The 27,164-nt window shown below is 41.5% G+C and overlaps 1 protein-coding gene across 1 annotated transcript in view; it reads right to left on the minus strand.

The window, feature by feature from the left end:
* Positions 1 to 27,164, minus strand: part of INPPL1 (inositol polyphosphate phosphatase like 1) — a gene marked incomplete in the record, with an annotated part of 449,643 nt that overhangs the window by 81,041 nt on the left and 341,438 nt on the right. Inside the window, 3 exon segments of the mRNA XM_053708786.1 lie at positions 13,892 to 13,979; positions 15,124 to 15,212; positions 15,530 to 15,643. Coding sequence (XP_053564761.1) covers positions 13,892 to 13,979; positions 15,124 to 15,212; positions 15,530 to 15,643 — 291 coding nt within the window.

The following is a 27,164-nucleotide window of genomic DNA, read 5'->3' on the forward strand; positions in this document are numbered from 1 at the left end:
GTAACAGTTGAAATAATAGAATCCAACTGAGAACCAAATAAATTATTACCTTGGAAAGAGATAATAATCTAGACTTAGATGTCATATCAGCATTCCAAGATTTAAGCCACAAAGCTCTTCTAGCTAAAATAGCTAAAGACATGGATCTAACATCAATTTTGATAATATCAAAAATGGCATCACAAATAAAATGATTAGCATGTTGCAGTAAGCGAACAATGCTAGATATGTCAAAATCCAATTCTTGTTGCGCTAAATTCTCCAACCAAAAAGTTGATGCAGCCGCAACATCAGCCAAAGAAATTGCAGGCCTAAGAAGATGACCTGAATATAAATAGGCTTTCCTTAGATAAGATTCAAGTTTCCTATCTAAAGGGTCTTTAAAAGAAGTACTATCTTCCATAGGAATAGTGGTACGTTTAGCAAGAGTAGAAATAGCCCCATCAACTTTGGGGATCTTTTCCCAAAACTCTATAGAAATTGCTGGTAAAGGATACCATTTTTTAAACCTTGAAGAAGGAATAAAAGGAGTACCTGGCTTATTCCATTCCTTAGAAATCATATCAGAAATAGCACCAGGAATAGGAAAACCACAGGAGGTTTAAAAATAGCATTTAAACGTTTACTAGACTTAACGTCAAGAGGACTGGCTTCCTCAATATCCAAAGTAATTAACACTTCTTTTAACAAAGAACGAATATACTCTATTTTAAATAAATAAGTAGATTTGTCAGTGTCAATATCTGAGGAAGGATCTTCTGAATCAGAAGAGGATAAATTATTATGTTGTCGGTCATTTGAAATTTCATCAACTTTATGAGAAGTTTTAAAAGACCTTTTACGTTTATTAGAAGGCGGAAATGCAGACAAAGCCTTCTGAATAAAATCAGTAACAAATTCTTTAAAATTCATAGGTATATCATGTATCATGAAGGAACTGCAACTGGCAATGTACTATAACTGATGGATACATTCTCTGCATGTAAAAGTTTATCATGACAACTATTACAAATGACATTCGGAGATATAATTTCCACAATCTTACAACAAATGCACTTAGCTTTGGTAGAACCGATGTCAGGCAGCAAAGTTCCAACAGATACTTCTGAGACAGGATCAGATTGAGACATCTTGCAAAATGTAAAAGAAAAAACAACATATAAAGCAAAATTATCAATTTCTTTATATGACAGTTTCAGGAATGGGAAAAAATGCAAATAACATAGCCCTCTGACATAGAAAAAGGCAAGAGGCAAATAGCAATGGGGTAATAAATTAATGAAAAATTTGGCGCCAAGTATGACGCACAACGTAAATGAAATTCTTTTGGCGCCAACAACATCCGGAAATGACACACTTGCGTCACTAACAACGCAACCCTGTGTAAGGACTCGGCGTCAACCACGACGCTGGAAATGACGAACTTGCGTCAACGGACGTACTTTTGTGCCAAAAAATTATTGCGCCAAGAATGATGCAATAAAGTCTAGCATTTGGCGCACCCGCGGGCCTAGTACTGCCTGCAATTTGCAAGAAAAAAGGTAGTCAATCTGAAAAAAAGACTAAACCCCAGGTAAGAAAAAATATTTCTGAATATGTTTATTTTCCCCAAATATGAAACAGACAATCTGCACAAGGAAATACATGAACCTGACTCATGGCAAATATAAGTACAATACATATATTTAGAACTTTATATAAAAGCATAAAGTGCCAAACCATAGCTGGGGTGTCTTAAGTAATAAAAAACATACTTACCGAAAGACACCCATCCACATATAGCAGATAGCCAAACCAGTACTGAAACGGTTATCAGTAGAGGTAATGGAATATGAGAGTATATCGTCGATCTGAAAAGGGAGGTAGGAGGTGAATCTCTACGACCGATAACAGAGAACCTATGAAATAGATCTCCCGTGAGGAAAACTATTGCATTCAATAGGTGATACTCCCTTCACATCCCTCTGACATTCGCTGTACTCTGAGAGGAATCGGGCTTCAACAATGCTGAGAAGCGCATGTCAACGTAGAAATCTAAGCACAAACTTACATCACCACCTCCATAGGAGGCAAAGTTAGTAAAACTGAATTGTGGGTGTGGTGAGGGGTGTATTTATAGGCATTTTGAGGTTTGGGAAACTTTGCCCCTCCTGGTATGATTGTATATCCCATACGTCACTAGCTCATGGACTCTTGCCAATTACATGAAAGAAAAACATTACGGACAGTGGAGTTCAGAAGATCAGATGTCAGCTAATTAAAAAAAAAAATCACTAATGCACACGGAATACAGAGTAATGACCTCAATTAATCAAAAGGTTCATATTAGAGGGACACTAAGGCCAAAAATTAAACTTTCCAGACTCAGAGCAGCAGTTTCAAGAAACCTTTGAATATCGTTGCACTATCAAATTAAGCACAATCTTTTTATACGCACACTTTCTGAGACAACAGCTACTACTGAGCAAGTGGAAGTGTTTAAAGTGTATTTGTATAGGAGTCTGATTGGCTGGTGGCTGTCACATGATAAAAAGGGCCGGCAAATTAAAGAATTTTTTAGAAAAATGTATATGCTTATAGTAAGTGCTATTGCATTGTCTTTTTATTATGCACGTGCACTGTATTTAATGGTCCTACAAACCCCTAAATGCTTTACTTGAGCCACCGAGAGACTGAGGAAAACTGCAGATTCACAAAAAGGGTCTCATACAAGTTATGAATGGGATTTAACCCTCTGACTGCCTAAGACAATAGCGACCAGTTAGTAAAGCTGAAGAAAGAGGTGGTTTTGTATTGCTGGTCCATATGATGTTTCAGGAAAGGATATTGTTTTGTTAGAGAGATTAAACTGACTGAGGTATAATAAAATAATAATTATGCAGAATAAAATAACTTCTTCATGAAATGTATTTCTTTATTTCGCCTGTTTACTGGCTAAAGTGAATGTTGCAGGATTCTCAACTCTGACCCTAAACATTCTACACAGTTATTGCTTGATGTGTGCAAGTTCTCCTGTTAATCTGTACCTAACTCTCCACAGCACAGGAGATAAGATAAACATACTAAAGAGGGTTTTAAGGGATTTGTCCCTGGACTGCAAACTAATGCAAATTGTGCTAACAAAATGACAAAACGCTTGTCTGTCCAACCTCCACTTGGAGCTTTTTCTAAACCTCACATTTACATAGCTTTTCACTAACCATTACCTAAGTACTGAAATGTTCAATATAGGTAGGGATATAACTAACAAAACTGTTATTTCAAATGACACAATAAAGGTAAAGGATGCATTTGTAAACAATTTAATGCACCCCAGAACATAAAATGTATCATTGAGAACTGAAAGGGAAGAAAAAAACACAGTACACTGTCCCTTTAAGTGCTTGATTATAATGCCTATTTAAAAATATGAGCGTATTTCCTCATCTGCATTGTTTCATCAATCTTATTTGTGCAGTGACCTCAAGTAACACAGAAATTATAACTGTCATTTCTGGCAGCAGATATGGGATAATTACACTATCACGTGACTTACCGGCTTCTTGCAATGTTCATTGAACAACACAGGGTAGAAAATGTGTAGAACCAACTCATTTGTATCAACTTTCTAATAATAAAAGAGGGATTTGATTCTATTTGTATTATTTATTTCATGTTTGCTTATAAATAAAGGTGTGTACAGACCATCCCTCTCCGTAGAACCGGTCTCACTCAGTGCCTTTGGGTAGATGACACATGATACAATGACATCATAAAACCAGGGAATCACAAAATGTATTAAACAGCAAATAAATACTATACACAAAGATTAGAAAGAGAATCATTTGTAGATGTATTTATTAAACTGATATTAGTTGTTTACATATATAATCATTTAGGTTATGGTGAAGATTTAGCAAATCTAGGTAAGTATCCCCACTTGCTTTTCCCCAGAGGGTACCCTGTACACATTGTTGCCAACGCACCCGAGAACTCTGGGTAAGATATGCAAATTAGATATACATCATCTCACGGTTTTTGCTTCGCCCTTCTGGGGTGGGTGCAGCAAACAAACCACTATTGGACAGCTGTTATGAGTTTATTAACTCTCATCAGCACAATATAGGCTTGTATTTGTTGCTTTGTGAAGCTTATTTCCATAGAAAAAGAAATACTTATTTGTGTTATGGTGGAGATAAAAGCATGAGATCAAAATCCTCCATTTCATAAAAGCAAGAGCCATAGAAACTCAAAACAGCTGACCAGAAGTGGTTTATTTTTTGCTGCACCCACCCCATAAAGGAGATTGCACTTGGAAGCAAAAAGCATAAGATATTGTATATCTAATTTGCATATTTTACCCAGAGTTCCCTGGTGCATTGGTAACAATATATACAGAGTACAACTGGGGAAAAGCAAGCGGGGATACTTGCCTAGATGTGCTAATTTTCTATACAATAATTATATGGCTCTTGTTTAAATATTGAGCTATAAGTAAAGTTTTAGTCTCTATAAAGTAATGAGCACTGCATTGTTAGAACCTGGGTTTCCCTTTATCTATCTCTTCTGCTGATGAGAGCTAAAGACAGATTTAAATAGGCAATACCAGTAACTATCTAGGAGGGTTACCACAGAGCCTTGTTTGCACGTTCTCTTTCTTTGCCTGTTTTATATATATCCTTATTTGTCCTCAAGATAGATAGGGGGAACATATAGGTTACAACATGGCTGCACCCATTACTTTCTAGTAACTCGATAGAATTGAGAAAAACAACAATTACATTACAGGAAAAGGGAACAAAATAAATAATGAAAGAATATTGCAAAGGTTTTTTTTATTACATATAGTAAGTTAAACATTTTAAATTACACTCAAAATGTTTCATGTCCCTTTAAATGATTAAAATGTGTCTTGTTCATTAAAGGAACATATGATTTTATTGCTTTACCACTAATTATAGAGTCTTTATAATAATTTTGTTATTTTATAAAATATAAGCATTATATTGCACAATACAGGAATCAGAGAAACTACTTACTCCTCCCTATCTCTGTAAATGCAGCGAGTAAGTAAATAACTGCTCTGTACTTTCTTACTGAGCCACAGAGTCATTTATACCTTCGCTGTCATCATTTATAGTTGTGCAAAACAAGTTTAATGAACTAGAAAGAGGAAGAAAATGATATTGGGCACTAAACAGCCAAGAGGTATAAATAACAGGACTTTGGATTGATCTTTACTTAATTGGAATAAGATATGAACCATATAAACATATAATCAAAACACTGACAATCACCATTAAAATAACACTGCACAGATAAAAACAATTCAGATATTAGTGGACGTCTCTGCTTAGATATTCTGTTGCAGCTAAAAAATACATGTATTCCTTCATATATCAGTCACGTACTCGATCAGTTAGCCACGTACTAGATCAATTAGCCACGTACTAGATCAGAAAGTCACGTACTCGATCAATTAGCCACGTACTCGATCACTTAGCCACATAATCGATCAGTTAGCCCCATACTCGGTCAGTTAGCCCCATACTCGGTCAGTTAGCCCCATACTCGGTCAGTTAGCCCCATACTCGGTCAGTTAGCCCCATACTCGGTCAGTTAGCCCCATACTCGGTCAGTTAGCCCCATACTCGGTCAGTTAGCCCCATACTCAGTCAGTTAGCCCCATACTCAGTCAGTTAGCCCCATACTCAGTCAGTTAGCCCCATACTCAGTCAGTTAGCCCCATACTCAGTCAGTTAGCCCCATACTCAGTCAGTTAGCCCCATACTCAGTCAGTTAGCCCCATACTCAGTCAGTTAGCCCCATACTCAGTCAGTTAGCCCCATACTCAGTCAGTTAGCCCCATACTCAGTCAGTTAGCCCCATACTCAGTCAGTTAGCCCCATACTCAGTCAGTTAGCCCCATACTCAGTCAGTTAGCCCCATACTCAGTCAGTTAGCCCCATACTCAGTCAGTTAGCCCCATACTCAGTCAGTTAGCCCCATACTCAGTCAGTTAGCCCCATACTCAGTCAGTTAGCCCCATACTCAGTCAGTTAGCCCCATACTCAGTCAGTTAGCCCCATACTCAGTCAGTTAGCCCCATACTCAGTCAGTTAGCCCCATACTCAGTCAGTTAGCCCCATACTCAGTCAGTTAGCCCCATACTCAATCAGTTAGCCTCGTACTCGATCAGTTAGTCTCGTACTAGATCAGTTAGTCTCGTACTAGATCAGTTAATCACGTACTAGATCAGTTAATCACGTACTCGATCAGTTAATCACGTACTCGATCAGTTAATCACGTACTCGATCAGTTAGCCACATACTCGATCGGTTAGCCACGTACTAGACCAGTTAGCCACGTACTAGACCAGTTAGCCACACACTCGATCAGTTAGCCACACACTCGATCAGTTAGCCACACACTCGATCAGTTAGCCACACACTCGATCAGTTAGTCACGTACTTAGTAAGCCATGTACTAGATCAGTTAGCCTCATTCTAGATCAGTTAGCCTCGTACTAGATCAGTTAGCCACGTACTATATCAGTTGGCCACGTACTAGATCAATTAATCACGTACTCGATCAGTTAATCACGTACTCGATCAGTTAGCCACGTACTAGATCAGTTAGCCACATACTGGACCAGTTAGTACGAGACTAACTGACCGAGTACGTGGCTAACTGACCGAGTACGTGGCTAACTGACCGAGTACGTGGCTAACTGACCGAGTACGTGGCTAACTGACCGAGTACGTGGCTAACTGACCGAGTACGTGGCTAACTGACCGAGTACGTGGCTAACTGATCGTGTACGTGGCTAACAGACCGAGTACGTGGCTAACCGATCGAGTACGTGGCTAACCGATCGAGTACGTGGCTAACCGATCGAGTATGTGGCTAACCGATCGAGTATGTGGCTAACTGGTCGAGTACATGACTTTCTGATCATTAAAGATAGTGAGTGCTCAGTCTGCTCCATTTAGTATATTGGAGTGCTGCAGCGTTTTTGAGTAACTATTTAATGATTTTATCTGCACTATCCTTATAGCAGTGATCTTTGCCGTATGGCACATTCTGTGATTGGTGTCTTGTTATTTTAACTGTTGTTTTTATTATATGTTTTTATGGTTCATAGCGGTTATTTCAATTAACTATCAGAGAAAAAGTTAAAAACTCTCGACCCTAGAGCTGGATTATACCCCAAAAAAGCCACCTCTCCGTTATCCTGTTATTCTCCCACAACGGTTAGCTTTAGAATAAAAATACGTTACCAAAAAGGTAGTGAGAGCGGCGCTCAAAAGTGTGAGCTGGGGTTAAGAAAAAAATAGTAAAATAGTACAAGACGCTATCAACTGAGTTACAAGTATATTTTAATACATGGGATGAATATATGCAACAATTGTTACAAATCTAAGCTAAACAAATAAAAACAAAATTTATGCTTACCTGATAAATTCATTTCTCCTGTAGTGTGGTCAGTCCACGGGTCATCATTACTTCTGGGATACCAATACCAAAGCAAAAGTACACGGATGACGGGAGGGACAGGCAGGCTCTTTATACGGAGGGAACCACTGCCTGAAGAACCTTTCTCCCAAAAACAGCCTCCGAAGAAGCAAAAGTGTCAAATTTGTAAAATTTGGAAAAAGTATGAAGAGAAGACCAAGTTGCAGCCTTGCAAATCTGTTCAACAGAAGCCTCATTCTTAAAGGCCCAAGTGGAAGCCACAGCTCTAGTAGAATGAGCTGTAATTCTTTCAGGAGGCTGCTGTCCAGCAGTCTCATAGGCTAATCGTATTATGCTACGAAGCCAAAAAGAGAGAGAGGTAGCCGAAGCTTTTTGACCTCTCCTCTGGCCAGAATAAACGACAAACAGGGAAGACGTTTGACGAAACTCCTTAGTTGCCTGTAGATAAAATTTCAGGGCACGGACTACATCTAGATTGTGTAGCAGACGTTCCTTCTTCGAGGAAGGATTAGGACACAAGGATGGAACAACAATCTCTTGATTGATATTCCTGTTAGTGACCACCTTAGGTAGGAACCCAGGTTTAGTACGCAGAACTACCTTGTCTGAATGAAAAATCAGATAAGGAGAATCACAATGTAAGGCAGATAACTCAGAGACTCTTCGAGCCGAGGAAATAGCCATTAAAAACAGAACTTTCCAAGATAACAACTTGATATCAATGGAATGAAGGGGTTCAAACGGAACACCCTGTAAAACATTAAGAACTAAGTTCAAACTCCATGGCGGAGCAACAGTTTTAAACACAGGCTTGATCCTAGCTAAAGCCTGACAAAAAGCTTGAACGTCCGGAACTTCTGACAGACGTTTGTGTAAAAGAATGGACAGAGCTGAAATCTGTCCCTTTAAAGAACTAGCGGATAACCCCTTTTCTAAACCTTCTTGTAGAAAAGACAATATCCTTGGAATCCTAACCTTACTCCATGAGTAACTCTTGGATTCGCACCAATATAAGTATTTACGCCATATTTTATGGTAAATCCTTCTGGTAACAGGCTTCCTAGCCTGTATTAAGGTATCAATAACTGGCTCAGAAAACCCACGTTTTGATAAAATCAAGCGTTCAATTTCCAAGCAGTCAGCTTCAGAGAAGTTAGATTTTGATGTTTGAATGGACCCTGGATCAGAAGGTCCTGTTTCAGAGGTAGAGACCAAGGCGGACAGGATGACATGTCCACTAGATCTGCATACCAAGTCCTGCGTGGCCATGCAGGTGCTATTAGAATCACTGATGCTCTCTCCTGTTTGATTCTGGCAATCAATCGAGGAAGCATCGGGAAGGGTGGAAACACATAAGCCATCCCGAAGGTCCAAGGTGCTGTCAAAGCATCTATCAGAACCGCTCCCGGATCCCTGGATCTGGACCCGTAGCGAGGAAGCTTGGCGTTCTGACGAGACGCCATGAGATCTATCTCTGGTTTGCCCCAACGTCGAAGTATCTGGGCAAAGACCTCCGGATGAAGTTCCCACTCCCCCGGATGAAAAGTCTGACGACTTAAGAAATCCGCCTCCCAGTTCTCCACTCCCGGGATGTGGATTGCAGACAGGTGGCAAGAGTGAGACTCTGCCCAGCGAATTATCTTTGATACTTCCATCATTGCTAGGGAGCTTCTTGTCCCTCCCTGATGGTTGATGTAAGCTACAGTCGTGATGTTGTCCGACTGAAACCTGATGAACCCCCGAGTTGTTAACTGGGGCCAAGCCAGAAGGGCATTGAGAACTGCTCTCAATTCCAGAATGTTTATTGGAAGGAGACTCTCCTCCTGATTCCAAAGTCCCTGAGCCTTCAGAGAATTCCAGACAGCGCCCCAACCTAGTAGGCTGGCGTCTGTTGTTACAATTGTCCAGTCTGGCCTGCTGAATGGCATCCCCCTGGACAGGTGTGGCCGATAAAGCCACCATAGAAGAGAATTTCTGGTCTCTTGATTCAGATTCAGAGTGGGGGACAAATCTGAGTAATCCCCATTCCACTGACTTAGCATGCACAATTGCAGCGGTCTGAGATGTAGGCGTGCAAAAGGTACTACGTCCATTGTCGCTACCATTAAGCCGATCACCTCCATGCATTGAGCTACTGACGGGTGTTGAACGGAATGAAGGACACGGCATGCATTTTGAAGCTTTGTTAACCTGTCTTCTGTCAGGTAAATCTTCATTTCTACAGAATCTATCAGAGTCCCCAAGAAGGGAACTCTTGTGAGTGGAAAGAGAGAACTCTTCTTTTCGTTCACCTTCCATCCATGCGACCTTAGAAATGCCAGTACTAACTCTGTATGAGACTTGGCAGTTTGAAAGCTTGAAGCTTGTATCAGAATGTCGTCTAGGTACGGAGCTACCGATATTCCTCGCGGTCTTAGTACCGCCAGAAGAGTACCCAGAACCTTTGTGAAGATTCTTGGAGCCGTAGCCAGTCCGAATGGAAGAGCTACAAACTGGTAATGCCTGTCTAGAAAGGCAAACCTTAGATACCGGTAATGATTTCTGTGAATCGGTATGTGAAGGTAAGCATCCTTTAAATCCACTGTGGTCATGTACTGACCCTCTTGGATCATGGGCAAAATTGTTCGAATCGTTTCCATCTTGAACGATGGAACTCTTAGGAATTTGTTTAGGATCTTTAAATCCAAGATTGGCCTGAAAGTTCCCTCTTTTTTGGGAACTACAAACAGATTTGAGTAAAACCCTTGTCCTTGTTCCGACCGCGGAACTGGATGGATCACTCCCATTAATAAAAGATCTTGTACGCAGCGTAGGAACGCTTCTTTCTTTATTTGGTTTGTTGATAACCTTGACAGATGAAATCTCCCTCTTGGGGGAGAGGATTTGAAGTCCAGAAGGTATCCCTGAGATATGATCTCTAACGCCCAGGGATCCTGAACATCTCTTGCCCAAGCCTGGGCGAAGAGAGAAAGTCTGCCCCCTACTAGATCCGGTCCCGGATCGGGGGCCCTCGATTCATGCTGTCTTAGGGGCAGCAGCAGGTTTCCTGGCCTGCTTGCCCTTGTTCCAGGACTGGTTAGGTTTCCAGCCTTGTCTGTAGCGAGCAACAGCTCCTTCCTGTTTTGGTGCAGAGGAGGTTGATGCTGTTCCTGCTTTGAAATTACGAAAGGAACGAAAATTAGACTGTCTAGCCCTAGGTTTGGCTTTGTCCTGAGGCAGGGCATGGCCTTTACCTCCTGTAATGTCAGCGATAATCTCCTTCAACCCGGGCCCGAACAAGGTTTGCCCTTTGAAAGGTATATTAAGCAATTTAGATTTAGAAGTAACATCAGCTGACCAGGATTTTAGCCACAGTGCTCTGCGTGCCTGAATGGCAAATCCGGAATTCTTAGCCGTAAGTTTAGTTAAATGTACTACGGCATCTGAAATAAATGAGTTAGCTAACTTAAGGGCTTTAAGTTTGTCTGTAATCTCATCTAGTGTAGATGATTGAAGTGTCTCTTCCAGAGACTCAAATCAAAATGCTGCTGCAGCCGTGACAGGCGCAATACATGCAAGAGGTTGCAATATAAAACCTTGTTGAACAAACATTTTCTTAAGGTAACCCTCTAATTTTTTATCCATTGGATCTGAAAAGGCACAGCTATCCTCCACCGGGATAGTGGTACGCTTAGCTAAAGTAGAAACTGCTCCCTCCACCTTAGGGACCGTTTGCCATAAGTCCCGTGTGGTGGCGTCTATTGGAAACATTTTTCTAAATATCGGAGGGGGTGAGAACGGTACACCGGGCCTATCCCACTCCTTAGTAACAATTTCAGTAAGTCTCTTAGGTATAGGAAAAACATCAGTACTCGCCGGTACCGCAAAATATTTATCCAACCTACACATTTTCTCTGGTATTGCAACTGTGTTACAATCATTCAGAGCCGCTAACACCTCCCCTAGTAATACACAGAGGTTTTCCAGCTTAAATTTAAAATTTGAAATATCTGAATCCAATCTATTTGGATCAGAACCGTCACCCACAGAATGAAGTTCTCCGTCCTCATGTTCTGCCGCCTGTGACGCAGTGTCTGACATGGCCCTAATATTATCAGCGCACTCTGTTCTCACCCCAGAGTGATCACGCTTGCCTCTAAGTTCTGGTAATTTAGCCAAAACTTCAGTCATAACAGTAGCCATATCCTGTAATGTGATTTGAAATGGCCGCCCAGATGTACTCGGCGCTACAATATCACGCACCTCCCGAGCGGGAGATGTAGGTACTGACACGTGAGGCGAGTTAGTCGGCATAACTCTCCCCTCGTTGTCTGGTGAAATATGTTCAATTTGTACAGATTGACTTTTATTTAAAGTAGCATCAATACAGTTAGTACATAAACTTCTATTGGGCTCCACTTTGGCATTAGCACATATAGCACATGTATCTTCCTCTGAATCAGACATGTTTAACACACTAGCAATTAACTAGCAACTTGGAAATGCTTTTTTAAGTAATTTACAATAATATGAAAACGAACTGTGCCTATAAGAAGCACAGAAAAAATTATGACAGTTGAAAATAATTAAGTTATAGCATCAATCTTTGTCAGAAATATACAATTTTAGCAAAGGATTGTTCCCATTAGCAAAGGATAACTAACCCAGGCAGCAGAAAAAAATACACAAATAAACGTTTTTTATCACAGTCAACTACAATCTTCACAGCTCTGCTGTGATGATTACCTCCCTCAAAAAAGGCTTTGGAGATCCCTGAGTTCTGTAGAGATGAACCGGATCATGCAGGAAGAAAATGAACCTCTGACTGAGTTTTTTGATGCGTAGTAAAAGCGCCAAAAATGGCCCCTCCCCCTCACACATAACAGTGAGAGAGCTCAGTGAACTGCTTTAATTTAAACAAAAACTATTGCCAAGTGGAAAAAATAGTGCCCAAAACATTTTTTCACCCAGTACCTCAGAGAAATAAACGTTTTTACATGCCAGCAAAAAAACGTTTAACCTCCATAAATTAATTGTTATTTAAAACCTATTGCAAGTCCCTGCAAATTAGGTTAAGTCTATGCATACAGTGTAAATCCAGTGAAGTACCATTCCCCAGAATACTGAAGTGTAAAATATACATACATGACAGCCTGATACCAGCTACATCTACTGCATTTAAGGCTGAGTTTACATTATAACGGTATGGCAGTATTTTCTCATCAATTCCATGTCAGAAAATAACAAACTGCTACATACCTCTTTGCAGATTAATCTGCTCGCTGTCCCCTGATCTGAAGTTTACCTCTCCTCAGATGGCCGAGAAACAGCAATATGATCTTAACTACTCCGGCTAAAATCATAGAAAAAAACTCCGGTAGATTCTTCTTCAAATTCTACCAGAGAATGAATAACACACTCCGGTGCTATTATAAAATAACAAACTTTTGATTGAAGTTAATAAACTAATTAAATCACCACAGTCCTCTCACACATCCTATCTATTCGTTGGGTGCAAGAGAATGACTGGAGGTGACGTAGAGGGGAGGAGCTATATAGCAGCTCTGCTGGGTGAATCCTCTTGCACTTCCTGTAGGGGAGGAGATAATATCCCAGAAGTAATGATGACCCGTGGACTGACCACACTTAACAGGAGAAATGAACTTTATAGCGTTTTGTACTATTTTACTATTTTTTTCTTAACCCCAGCTCACACTTTTGAGCGCCGCTCTCACTACCTTTTTGGTAACATATTTTTGGTTATTTCAATTAAGTAAGACTGATTCAAACTCATTCGTCATTTATCCCTCTTGGCTGTTTAGCGCCGGATATCATTTTCTCCCTCTTTCTAGTTCACATATTTTTATACTGATTTTTTACGGCAGTATATATTTTTGACATAGGGCTTAAGGAGGTTGCTGTAGCGCACTCTCAACCATATATTTTCTACAAAACAATTATATTATGCCTTTAAAAAAGTATTTATTATTTATTTTCTAGGACCGCCTCCTTGTCTCTGTCTGATGCACCAATCACAGGCTGTGAATGATATGAATAACAGTTGATGCAGCTTGTGATTGGCTGCACAGACAGAACTGCATCTGAGTTTTTAAGGGAGATCTTGGGATTTTTAAAGAAAATGCCATTAATTAGTAATTAAAGGTCCAATATTTATCTTTTGTAATGATGATTTTATTTTTTCCTGCTTATAAGAATTGTTTAAAGCCTGCTCTTTCCTTTACGCATAAAACACGATTGCTTCGACATACTTAGTCTCACTTTGCTTTCTTTAGTGCTTGTTCCTGTTTTTAGTTTTAATTAACAGATATTATCTTTAGATTATTCTGCCGCTTCATTGTACTATTTGGAAGACTTTTGTACTTTTTTCAAATATGTGTAAACTCCTGAGTGCTCCACATCCGTTTAGTAAATCACAAAGAGCATGCACTCTTCTCACCATAAGACTCGTAGCCATCAAGCGATTTTACTGTAAGCAGCAAGTGCTGATCCTGCAGATATTCTATCTCAGACAGAATGGGTTTAAGCTGGAATATAAAAAGACAGAGGTAAGTGATAATATATATATAGAGTGCAAGCTCAGCAATGCGTTTCCTGTACATTCAGTTAGCGAATCACCATCAGAAAAATCTCTTTATGCCGTAACATGGAATAACTGGTCACATTTAAATACACAATACTTGTTTGTCCTGAGAGTAGTGGGATGTCAATTCTAAAGATGACTCTAATAAAGGAGCAATCATTAAAGGGACACTAAAGTCAAAATTTTACTTCCATGATTCAGATAGAGCACACAAATTTAAAAAAACTTTCCTTTTTTTTTATAGTATCACATTGTGCTTAATCTTTTTATATGCTCAATTTCTGAGACACCAGCTCCTACTGAGCATGTGCAAGAGTTCACAGTGTATATGTATACAAGTTTGTGATTGGCTGATGGCTGCCACATGATACAGGAAGATGGCAAATGGAAGAAATTTCGAATTAAGTAGAAAAAAATCTACTACTCATTTGAAATTCAGAGTAAGTGCTAATGCATTACCCTTTTAATATTAATTTGTAGATTGTGCAATTCTGCTGTATTTATTGGTATAACAAAGTGCAAAGTCCACAACACTATGAATATACATCTGTTTAGTGAAGCATAACAGACAGGTAAATGTGAGACGTTTTGGGCTCACACGCCCTTAATCATGCAACCTTGATTTTGCACTTTTTTGTTTTACCTGTTAGGAGCCTTGGTCGTGGTTCTAGTCCTATGTGCACTACCCTAGATGGGCGTTCCATGTGCTGAGCTTTATTTCATCTTCTCTGGTATTTATTGGTATAATTGATTACAAATACCGCTGTAAATTGTTTTTTTGCGCTAGGTCTTTAAGCCCTTTGCAGGGATTAAACACAGTTCTCGGCACGAAATAGTACAACAATAAAATACTATAATACACTATATAATTATATTATTTCTCTTTGTGTCCCTTTAAATCAGGCTACAGTCAAAGAATAACCTAAACAAGTCACTGTCTGGCCACACGTATGATAATAATCTGTCAGCGCATAGACACAAGAACATCCACACAAAAAGCATAATTTGCAGTCAGCAAAAGGCTTGTTACTCCAATGAAGATAGTGCGAGTAATTGCCAGAACACCAATGAACGGGAAACAAACTTACAACTGGAAGCTGCCTCGACGACCACTGAACTTTCAAGAAGTTGACGTTATCGCTGCTTTGAAAGTCGTTCTCACTGCTCTTTTTAAACTCTGTAATGGAAGCAAACACAACATCTATAGGTATTTCCTGGTTCTCAAGAAATTTGCGTCATCTTCTGAATATGGTTTAGTGGCGAAAATACATACAGGGTATTTTTTTTAATAGATACAGTGAAAAACAATAATGTCAAACACAAGTTTTCACTTGTTTCTTCATCAAAATAGCAAATAAATTAGCATCATATTAAAGAACCCTTGAGAGATAATTCAGTGCTTGAAGTCATGTTTGTCTCCTGATACTGTAGTATGCCGGACACATCCAGACCATAAGGTATACGTTCACAGGACGGCCCCAGGAAATCACTTACCTTCTAGGCAGCCAGAGTAAAACTCAATGAAAAACTTGGTCCTGCTTGCGGTCTTCACAATGGCTTCAATGCTCTCAAATTCTATGTAGGCCTGGTCTGAGGCTTTCGGAAGACCTATACATAACAGGAGGGGTTAAGGGTTAAAAGAAAACTTGAAATTGTTTTTTTTTTTTTCAGAAAAACTAAATTTATGCTTACCTGATAAATTTCTTTATTTCTTCACACGGTGAGTCCACGGATCATCATTAATTACTGTTGGGAATATCACTCCTGGCCAGCAGGAGGAGGCAAAGAGCACCAAAACAGAGCTGTTAAGTATCACTTCCCTTCCCACAAACTCCAGTCATTCGACCGAAGGAAAAGGAGAGAAAAGAAGCAACACAAGGTGCAGAGGTGCCTGAGTTTTATGTAACAAAAACTGTCTTAAAAACAGGGAGGGCCGTGGACTCACCGTGCCAAGAAAGAAATCAATTTATCAGGTAAGCATAAATTTTGTTTTCTTTCTAATGACACTGAGTCCACGGATCATCATTAATTACTGTTGGGAATCAATACCCAAGCTAGAGGACACAGATAAGGGAGGGACAAGATAGGTAACCTAAACAGAAGGCACCACTGCTTGAAGAACCTTTCTCCCAAAAGAAAAAAACTCTGTCAATATCAAATTTAGGAAAAGTATGCAGAGAAGACCAAAATGCAGCCTTGAAATATGATTCACAAAAACCTCATCTTTGAAGGACCAGGAAGAATAAACAGCCCTTGTGGAAAGAGCTGTGATTCTCTCAGGAGGTTGCTGTCCAGTAATCTCATAGGCCAAACGAATAATACTCTTCAGCCAAAGAGAAAAAAGCCAAAGCTTTCTGACCCTTGCGTTTCCCAGAGAAACAATCAAAGCAAAAGACAGACGAAAAAAACAGAATTTATGTTTACCTGATAAATTACTTTCTCCAACGGTGTGTCCGGTCCACGGCGTCATCCTTACTTGTGGGATATTCTCCTCCCCAACAGGAAATGGCAAAGAGCCCAGCAAAGCTGGTCACATGATCCCTCCTAGGCTCCGCCTTCCCCAGTCATTCGACCGACGTAAAGGAGGAATATTTGCATAGGAGAAATCATATGATACCGTGGTGACTGTAGTTAAAGAAAATAAATTATCAGACCTGATTAAAAAACCAGGGCGGGCCGTGGACCGGACACACCGTTGGAGAAAGTAATTTATCAGGTAAACATAAATTCTGTTTTCTCCAACATAGGTGTGTCCGGTCCACGGCGTCATCCTTACTTGTGGGAACCAATACCAAAGCTTTAGGACACGGATGAAGGGAGGGAGCAAATCAGGTCACCTAGATGGAAGGCACCACGGCTTGCAAAACCTTTCTCCCAAAAATAGCCTCAGAAGAAGCAAAAGTATCAAATTTGTAAAATTTAGTAAAAGTGTGCAGTGAAGACCAAGTCGCTGCCTTACATATCTGATCAACAGAAGCCTCGTTCTTGAAGGCCCATGTGGAAGCCACAGCCCTAGTGGAATGAGCTGTGATTCTTTCAGGAGGCTGCCGTCCGGCAGTCTCGTAAGCCAATCTGATGATGCTTTTAAGCCAAAAGGAGAGAGAGGTAGAAGTTGCTTTTTGACCTCTCCTTTTACCAGAATAAACAACAAACAAGGAAGATGTTTGTCTAAAATCCTTTGTAGCATCTAAATAGAATTTTAAAGCACGAACTACATCCAAATTGTGCAACAAACGTTCCTTCTTTGAAACTGGATTCGGACACAAAGAAGGCACGACTATCTCCTGGTTAATGTTTTTGTTAGAAACAACTTTCGGAAGAAAACCAGGTTTAGTACGCAAAACCACCTTATCTGCATGGAACACCAGATAAGGAGGAGAACACTGCAGAGCAGATAATTCTGAAACTCTTCTAGCAGAAGAAATTGCAACCAAAAACAAAACTTTCCAAGATAATAATTTAATATCAACGGAATGTAAGGGTTCAAACGGAACCCCCTGAAGAACTGAAAGAACTAAATTGAGACTCCAAGGAGGAGTCAAAGGTTTGTAAACAGGCTTGATTCTAACCAGAGCCTGAACAAAGGCTTGAACATCTGGCACAGCTACCAGCTTTTTGTGAAGTAACACAGATAAAGCAGAAATCTGTCCCTTCAAAGAACTTGCAGATAATCCTTTCTCCAAACCTTCTTGAAGAAAGGATAGAATCTTAGGAATTTTTATCTTGTCCCAAGGGAATCCTTTAGATTCACACCAACAGATATATTTTTTCCATATTTTGTGGTAGATTTTTCTAGTTACAGGCTTTCTGGCCTGAACAAGAGTATCAATGACAGAATCTGAGAACCCTCGCTTTGATAAGATCAAGCGTTCAATCTCCAGGCAGTCAGTTGGAGTGAGACCAGATTCGGATGTTCGAACGGACCTTGAACAAGAAGGTCCCGTCTCAAAGGTAGCTTCCATGGTGGAGCCGATGACATATTCACCAGGTCTGCATACCAAGTCCTGCGTGGCCACGCAGGAGCTATCAAGATCACCGATGCCCTCTCCTGATTGATCCTGGCTACCAGCCTGGGGATGAGAGGAAACGGCGGGAATACATAAGCTAGTTTGAAGGTCCAAGGTGCTACTAGTGCATCTACTAGAGTCGCCTTGGGATCCCTGGATCTGGACCCGTAGCAAGGAACCTTGAAGTTCTGACGAGAGGCCATCAGATCCATGTCTGGAATGCCCCACAACTGAGTAATTTGGGCAAAGATTTCCGGATGGAGTTCCCACTCCCCCGGATGAAATGTCTGACGACTCAGAAAATCCGCTTCCCAATTTTCCACTCCTGGGATGTGGATTGCAGACAAGTGGCAGGAGTGAGTCTCCGCCCATTGAATGATTTTGGTCACTTCTTCCATCGCCAGGGAACTCCTTGTTCCCCCCTGATGGTTGATGTACGCAACAGTCGTCATGTTGTCTGATTGAAACCGTATGAATTTGGCCTTTGCTAGCTGAGGCCAAGCCTTGAGAGCATTGAATATCGCTCTCAGTTCCAGAATATTTATCGGGAGAAGAGATTCTTCCCGAGACCAAAGACCCTGAGCTTTCAGGGGTCCCCAGACCGCGCCCCAGCCCACCAGACTGGCGTCGGTCGTGACAATGACCCACTCTGGTCTGCGGAAGCTCATCCCCTGTGACAGGTTGTCCAGGGACAGCCACCAACGGAGTGAATCTCTGGTCCTCTGATCTACTTGTATCGTCGGAGACAAGTCTGTATAATCCCCATTCCACTGACTGAGCATGCACAGTTGTAATGGTCTTAGATGAATTCGCGCAAAAGGAACTATGTCCATTGCCGCTACCATCAAACCTATTACTTCCATGCACTGCGCTATGGAAGGAAGAGGAACAGAATGAAGTACTTGACAAGAGTTTAGAAGTTTTGATTTTCTGGCCTCTGTCAGAAAAATCCTCATTTCTAAGGAGTCTATTATTGTTCCCAAGAAGGGAACCCTTGTTGACGGAGATAGAGAACTTTTTTCTACGTTCACTTTCCACCCGTGAGATCTGAGAAAGGCCAGGACAATGTCCGTGTGAGCCTTTGCTTGTGGAAGGGACGACGCTTGAATCAGAATGTCGTCCAAGTAAGGTACTACTGCAATGCCCCTTGGTCTTAGCACCGCTAGAAGGGACCCTAGTACCTTTGTGAAAATTCTTGGAGCAGTGGCTAATCCGAACGGAAGTGCCACAAACTGGTAATGCTTGTCCAGAAATGCGAACCTTAGGAACCGATGATGTTCCTTGTGGATAGGAATATGTAGATACGCATCCTTTAAATCCACCGTGGTCATGAATTGACCTTCCTGGATGGAAGGAAGAATTGTTCGAATGGTTTCCATTTTGAACGATGGAACCTTGAGAAACTTGTTTAGGATCTTGAGATCTAAGATTGGTCTGAATGTTCCCTCTTTTTTGGGAACTACGAACAGATTGGAGTAGAACCCCATCCCTTGTTCTCCTAATGGAACAGGATGAATCACTCCCATTTTTAACAGGTCTTCTACACAATGTAAGAATGCCTGTTTTTTTATGTGGTCTGAAGACAATTGAGACCTGTGGAACCTCCCCCTTGGGGGAAGCCCCTTGAATTCCAGAAGATAACCTTGGGAGACTATTTCTAGCGCCCAAGGATCCAGAACATCTCTTGCCCAAGCCTGAGCGAAGAGAGAGAGTCTGCCCCCCACCAGATCCGGTCCCGGATCGGGGGCCAACATCTCATGCTGTCTTGGTAGCAGTGGCAGGTTTCTTGGCCTGCTTTCCTTTGTTCCAGCCTTGCATTGGCCTCCAGGCTGGCTTGGCTTGAGAAGTATTACCCTCTTGCTTAGAGGACGTAGCACTTGGGGCTGGTCCGTTTCTGCGAAAGGGACGAAAATTAGGTTTATTTTTGGCCTTGAAAGACCTATCCTGAGGAAGGGCGTGGCCCTTGCCCCCAGTGATATCAGAAATAATCTCTTTCAAGTCAGGGCCAAACAGCGTTTTCCCCTTGAAAGGAATGTTAAGCAATTTGTTCTTGGAAGACGCATCCGCTGACCAAGATTTTAGCCAAAGCGCTCTGCGCGCCACAATAGCAAACCCAGAATTTTTCGCCGCTAATCTAGCCAATTGCAAAGTGGCGTCTAGGGTGAAAGAGTTAGCCAATTTGAGAGCATGAATTCTGTCCAAAATCTCCTCATAAGAAGAATCTTTATTGAGCGCCTTTTCTAGTTCATCGAACCAGAAACACGCTGCTGTAGTGACAGGAACAATGCATGAAATTTGTTGTAGAAGGTAACCTTGCTGAACAAACATCTTTTTAAGCAAACCCTCTAATTTTTTATCCATAGGATCTTTGAAAGCACAACTATCTTCTATGGGTATAGTGGTGCGTTTGTTTAGAGTAGAAACCGCCCCCTCGACCTTGGGGACTATCTGCCATAAGTCCTTTCTGGGGTCGACCATAGGAAACAATTTCTTAAATATAGGGGGAGGGACGAAAGGAATGCCGGGCCTTTCCCATTCTTTATTTACAATGTCCGCCACCCGCTTGGGTATAGGAAAAGCTTCGGGGGGCCCCGGGACCTCTAGGAACTTGTCCATTTTACATAATTTCTCTGGAATGACCAAATTCTCACAATCATCCAGAGTAGATAACACCTCCTTAAGCAGGGCGCGGAGATGTTCCAATTTAAATTTAAATGTAATCACATCAGGTTCAGCTTGTTGAGAAATTTTCCCTGAATCTGAAATTTCTCCCTCAGACAAAACCTCCCTGGCCCCCTCAGACTGGTGTAGGGGCACTTCAGAACCAATATCATCAGCGTCCTCATGCTCTTCAGTATTTTCTAAAACAGAGCAGTCGCGCTTTCGCTGATAAGTGGGCATTTTGGCTAAAATGTTTTTGATAGAATTATCCATTACAGCCGTTAATTGTTGCATAGTAAGGAGTGTTGGCGCACTAGATGTACTAGGGGCCTCCTGTGTGGGCAAGACTGGTGTAGACGAAGGAGGGGATGATGCAGTACCATGCTTACTCCCCTCACTTGAGGAATCATCTTGGGCATCATTTTCTCTAAATTTTGTGTCACATAAATCACATCTATTTAAATGAGAAGGAACCTTGGCTTCCCCACATACAGAACACAGTCTATCTGGTAGTTCAGACATGTTAAACAGGCATAAACTTGATAACAAAGTACAAAAAACGTTTTAAAATAAAACCGTTACTGTCACTTTAAATTTTAAACTGAACACACTTTATTACTGCAAATGTGAAAAAGTATGAAGGAATTGTTCAAAATTCACCAAAATTTCACCACAGTGTCTTAAAGCCTTAAAAGTATTGCACACCAAATTTGAAAGCTTTAACTCTTAAAATAACGGAACCGGAGCCGTTTTTATATTTAACCCCTTTACAGTCCCTGGTATCTGCTTTGCTGAGACCCAACCAAGCCCAAAGGGGAATACGATACCAAATGACGCCTTCAGAAAGTCTTTTCTGTGTATCAGAGCTCCTCACACATGCATCTGCATGTCATGCTTCCCAAAAACAAGTGCGCAATAGAGGCGCGAAAATGAGGCTCTGCCTATGATTAGGGAAAGCCCCTAGAGGATAAGGTGTCCAATACAGTGCCTGCCGGTTATTTTACATAATTCCCAAGAATAAAATAATTCCTCAAAGCTATGAAGTATTAAAATATGCTTATATATCAATCGTTTTAGCCCAGAAAATGTCTACAGTCTTAAAAGCCCTTGTGAAGCCCTTTTTTTCTTATGTAATAAAAATGGCTTACCGGATCCCATAGGGAAAATGACAGCTTCCAGCATTACATCGTCTTGTTAGAAATGTGTCATACCTCAAGCAGCAAAAGTCTGCTCACTGTTTCCCCCAACTGAAGTTAATTCCTCTCAACAGTCCTGTGTGGAAACAGCCATCGATTTTAGTAACGGTTGCTAAAATCATTTTCCTCTTACAAACAGAAATCTTCATCACCTTTCTGTTTCAGAGTAAATAGTACATACCAGCACTATTTTAAAATAACAAACTCTTGATTGAATAATAAAAACTACAGTTAAACACCAAAAAACTCTAAGCCATCTCCGTGGAGATGTTGCCTGTACAACGGCAAAGAGAATGACTGGGGAAGGCGGAGCCTAGGAGGGATCATGTGACCAGCTTTGCTGGGCTCTTTGCCATTTCCTGTTGGGGAGGAGAATATCCCACAAGTAAGGATGACGCCGTGGACCGGACACACCTATGTTGGAGAAAATCCATCATCGTCTGCAAGAAAACATAAGAGCGCACACAACATCTAAGTTGTGAAATAACGATCATAATGAGAAGAAGGATTAGGACAGAGGGAAGGCACAACAATCTCCTGATTAATATTCCTGTCCGAAACTACCCTAGGAAGAAAACCAACCTTGGTACGGAGAACTGAGTTATCCGAATGAAACATGAATAAAAGAGAATCACCCACAAAGCTGAGCGTTTCCTGAACGCCCTAAAACTCTCCAAACATCAGAAATAGCAGTAAAAAGCAGAACCTTCCAAGATAGAAACTTAATATGTATGGAAAGCATAGGCTTCAAACGGAGCCTGCTGTAAAACCTTAAGAACAAGGTTAAGACTCCAAGGTGGAGCAATTGAATTAAAAACAGGCCTGACTCTGAACAAGGCTTGACGCCAAGATAGCACATCTTGTACGTCCGCCAAACACCTATATAGAAAAAAATAATGCAGGATTCTGACCCTTCAAGACACAAACTGACAAAAACCTTTTCTCCAGGCCTTCCTGAAGAAAAGACAAAATCCAAGAATCCTGATCCTACTCCAAGAGAAACCCTTGGATACCCACCAGTAAGATATATACGCCATATCTTACGGAAAAACCTTTCTAGGAGCAGGCTTTCGAGTCGGAAGCATCGTCCAATGACAAACCACACTTATACAGAACCAAGCGTTCAATCACAAACAGTCAGCATTAGAGAAATGAGACTGGATGAAAGGTTGAATGTCATAAGGTCCTTCCAAGACACAGATTTCCACAGGGAAAAATTACATCTCCACTAGATCTGCAAACCAGAGCCAGTGAGACCACGCAGAGGCTAATGGAATAAAGAGCTCTCTAAACTCCAATGGCAGCCGAAAAAAACACAACACAAAGGACCGCCTGTGAGTGGATTCAAACTCCCGACCTTTGGTTTCCCAGCTATGCTAAACCAGAGGAACCACCAACACTCTCTCCATCGAGATACGAGCAATGACTCGTGGAAAGAGAGCAAACGGAAGAAATTAGGAAACTTAGTCTGAATCCCAAGGACCGCCAGAATGTCTATTAAAGCAGCCCGTGGACCTAAAGACCTGCGACCAACCTAGGAAGCTTGGCATTCTGCCAAGATGAAAATCAGATCACATTCCGGCACCCCTCCTTTGAGAGAAGAGCTGGAGAACTACTCCGGATGAATTTCCCACTCCCCGGGATGAAATTCCACTCGCGGAAAGTAGATGACCGACAGACAGCAAATGTGAGCCTCAGCCCACTGAAAAATCAGAGGCACCTTCATGGCTAAAAAACTCTGACTCGCTCCCCGGAGAAATATTTAAGTCCCCAGGGAGTCCATCAAAAAGACGATCACAGATAGGGAAGAAAATTATTTCCAGATTCACCTAAACTTTACTTCCTCCATGCACTATAGGCAAAGAAAATGACTGAGGTTTATGGGAAGGGAAGTGATACTTAACAGCTCTGCTGTGGTGCTCTTTGCCTCCTCCTGCTGGCCAGGAGTGATATTCCCAACAGTAATTAATGATGATCCGTGGACTCACCGTGTCATTAGAAAGAAATCTGTGCTTCAGTAACAAAAAAAAAGTCACAAGAGCAAACAATATAACTGCGAGGAGGTAAAAATAAATGCTTAGTTCTCTCATTCTATACCCACACACAATAAAAAAGGTATACAACTAAAAAATAAACTATGCATGAGTGTATTTCAGTTTTTTATTGAATCATTTTTGCAATACACTTGTGTGAACACAAATATCGCTAGTAAAGGTTATTAATGTTTCATATGCACACACAGCTCCTCATTTACCGGACACCTTCTAAAACTAAGCGCATAAAGGAGACTTGTGATCAAGCAACAACTTAATATCTATTGAATGCATGGGTTCAAACGGAACCCCTTGAAGAACATTAAGAACTAAATTCAAACTCAAGGGTGGAGCAATTGGTCTAAACACAGGCTTAATTCTGGTTAGAGCCTGACAAAAAGACTGAACGTCTGGAACATCTGCCAAACGTTTGTGTAGCAAAATTGACAAAGCAGAAATTTGTCCCTTTAAGGAACTCGCTGATAACCCTTTCTCCAATCCTTCTTGGAGAAAGGACAGAATCCTGGGAATCCTAACTTTACTCCATGAGTAGCCCTTGGATTCACACCAAGAAAGATATTTACGCCATATCTTATGATAGATCTTTCTAGTGACAGGCTTACGTGCCTGAATCAAAGTATTGATGACCGAATCAGAGAATCCCGCTTCGATAAAATCAAGCGTTCAATCTCCAAGCAGTCAGCTGCAGAGAAATTAGATTTGGATGTTGGAAAGGACCTTGAATGAGAAGGTCCTGCCTCACTGGAAGTTTCCACGGAGGCAGAGAGGACATGTCCACTAGATCTGCATACCAAGTCCTGCGTGGCCACGCAGGCGCAATTAGAATTACAAAAGCTCTCTCCTGTTTGATCCGAGCAATCACCCGGGGAAGGAGAGGAAACGGTGGAAACACATAAGCTAGGTCTGCCAAGGCATCTATCAGTTCGGCCTGAGGATCCCTGGACCTGGAATCCGTATCTTGGAAGCTTGGCATTCTGTTGAGACGCCATCAGATCCAATTCCGGTCTGCCCCATCGGAGAATCAGTGAGGCAGTTCCCACTCCCCCGGATGAAAAGCCTGTCGGCTTAAAAAGTCCGCTTCCCAGTTGTCCACTCCTGGGATGTAGATTGCGGACAGATAACAAGAGTGGGCCTACGCCCATCGAATTATCTTGGATACTTCTGTCATTGCTAAGGAACTCCTCGTTCCTCCCTGATGATTGATGTAAGCCACAGTCGTGATGTTGTCCGACTGGAATCTGATGAATTTGGCCGAAGCCAACTCAGGCCACGCCTGAAGCGCATTGAATATTGCTCTCAATTCCAGAATATTGATTGGAAGTAGAGACTCCACCTGAGTCCATACACCATGAGCCTTCAGGGAATTCCAGACTGCACCCCAGCCTAGTAGACTGGCGTCCGTTGTCACTATCACCCATGAGGGTCTGCGGAAACACGTCCCTTGGGACAGATGATCCGGCGACAACCACCAAAGAAGAGAGTCTCTGGTCTCCTGGTCCAGATTTATCTGAGGAGATAAATTTGCATAATCCCCTTTCCACTGTCCGAGCATGCACAGTTGCAGTGGTCTGAGATGAAATCGAGCAAACGGAATGATGTCCATTGCCGCCACCATCAATCCAATTACCTCCATGCACTGAGCCACTGATGGCCGTGGATTGGACTGAAGGACTTGGCATGTATTTAGAATCTTTGACTTTCTGACCTCTGTCAGAAAAATCTTCATGGCTATAGAATCTATCAGAGTTCCCAAGAAGGGAACCTTCGTCTGTGGAATTAGTGAACTTTTTTCTAGATTCACCTTCCATCCGTGAGTTCTCAGAAAGGACAACACTGTGTCTGTATGAGATTTTGTTAGATGATAAGTCGATGCCTGAATCAGAATATCGTCCAGATAAGGCGCCAATGCTATGCCCCGCGGCCTGAGAACAGCCAGAAGGGACCCTAGAACCTTCGTGAAGATTCTGGGTGCTGTGGCCAACCCAAAGGGAAGAGCCACAAACTGAAAATGTTTGTCCAGGAAGGCAAACCTTAGGTACTGATGATGATCCTTGTGGATAGGAATATGAAAGTATGCATCCTTCAAGTCCACGGTAGTCATATATTGACCCTCCTGGATCATTGGTAAAATTGTTCGAATGGTCTCCATCTTGAAAGATGGGACTCTGAGAAACTTGTTTAGACTCTTGAGATCTAAAATGGGTCTGAACGTTCCCTCTTTTTTGGGAACCACTAAAAGATTTGAGTAAAACCCCTGCCCCTGTTCTAGTCTTGGAACGGGACAAATTACTCCCATAGTAGAGAGGTCTTTTACACAACGTAAGAACACCTCTCTTTTTATCTGGTCTACAGACAATCGTGAAAGAAGAAATCTCCCTCTTAGGAGAAAATATTTGAATTCCAGTTGATACCCGTGGGTCACGATTCCCAGTGCCCAGGGATCCTGAACATCTCTTGCCCAAGAGATAGAAAAACTATACAAAAGTATAGTAATAGAGTGCGCCAGATAGCTCCAAAAAACCCGTTATTTGGCCAAAATAGCTAATTTTGTCTCTATGATATAGGACAACAGTAATTGTGTGTGAGTGAAAAAGCAAAAATATAACAAAAATATATTAAAGATGTAAAAATGTGATAACCAGATAAAAGGCCCAACATTTTTGCTCAAATTAAGGTTAGTGACATTTGGATTCAATATCTATATAAAAAGAAAAAAAGTTTTATCATGCTTATCATGAAAAGTCCCAAAGATGGTTGTGAGCGATGCCAACAGGGCAGAGACACGTGGTCTAGAGTGGCAGCGTGAAGACGCATGAGTCAACCTTCCACACCTGCTGAAGCATCACATCAACTACCTGATCCCTTACAGGAACAGACCACAGGTGAGGACCCGAATACACAAGCCCAAAGAGCCCAGACAGGAATTGTATCGTTTTCAGAAGAGGATGCAGCCAGAATTCTCTTTGCACCTATAACAAGAACTGCTGGGTTTCTTTCCAAAACACAGCTTTTACTACTGTTGGGATATCATTGGCGATTATCAGCCTCAAGTGGATGCTGTATGCAGTGAAAGCTGCTCTTTCCAACACAGTGCTGATCCAGACGATCCCCTTCTGCGTGCGGAGGAGAGCCCACAGCTGCGCCTTTGAAGTTTGGATGCCATCCGTTCCAGCGTACTGACTGCTGTTGAATGTCAGCCTGCCTATTCGCA

Source organism: Bombina bombina, chromosome 3 (assembly GCF_027579735.1).
Source record: "Bombina bombina isolate aBomBom1 chromosome 3, aBomBom1.pri, whole genome shotgun sequence".
Classification (NCBI taxonomy): Eukaryota; Metazoa; Chordata; class Amphibia; order Anura; family Bombinatoridae; genus Bombina; species Bombina bombina.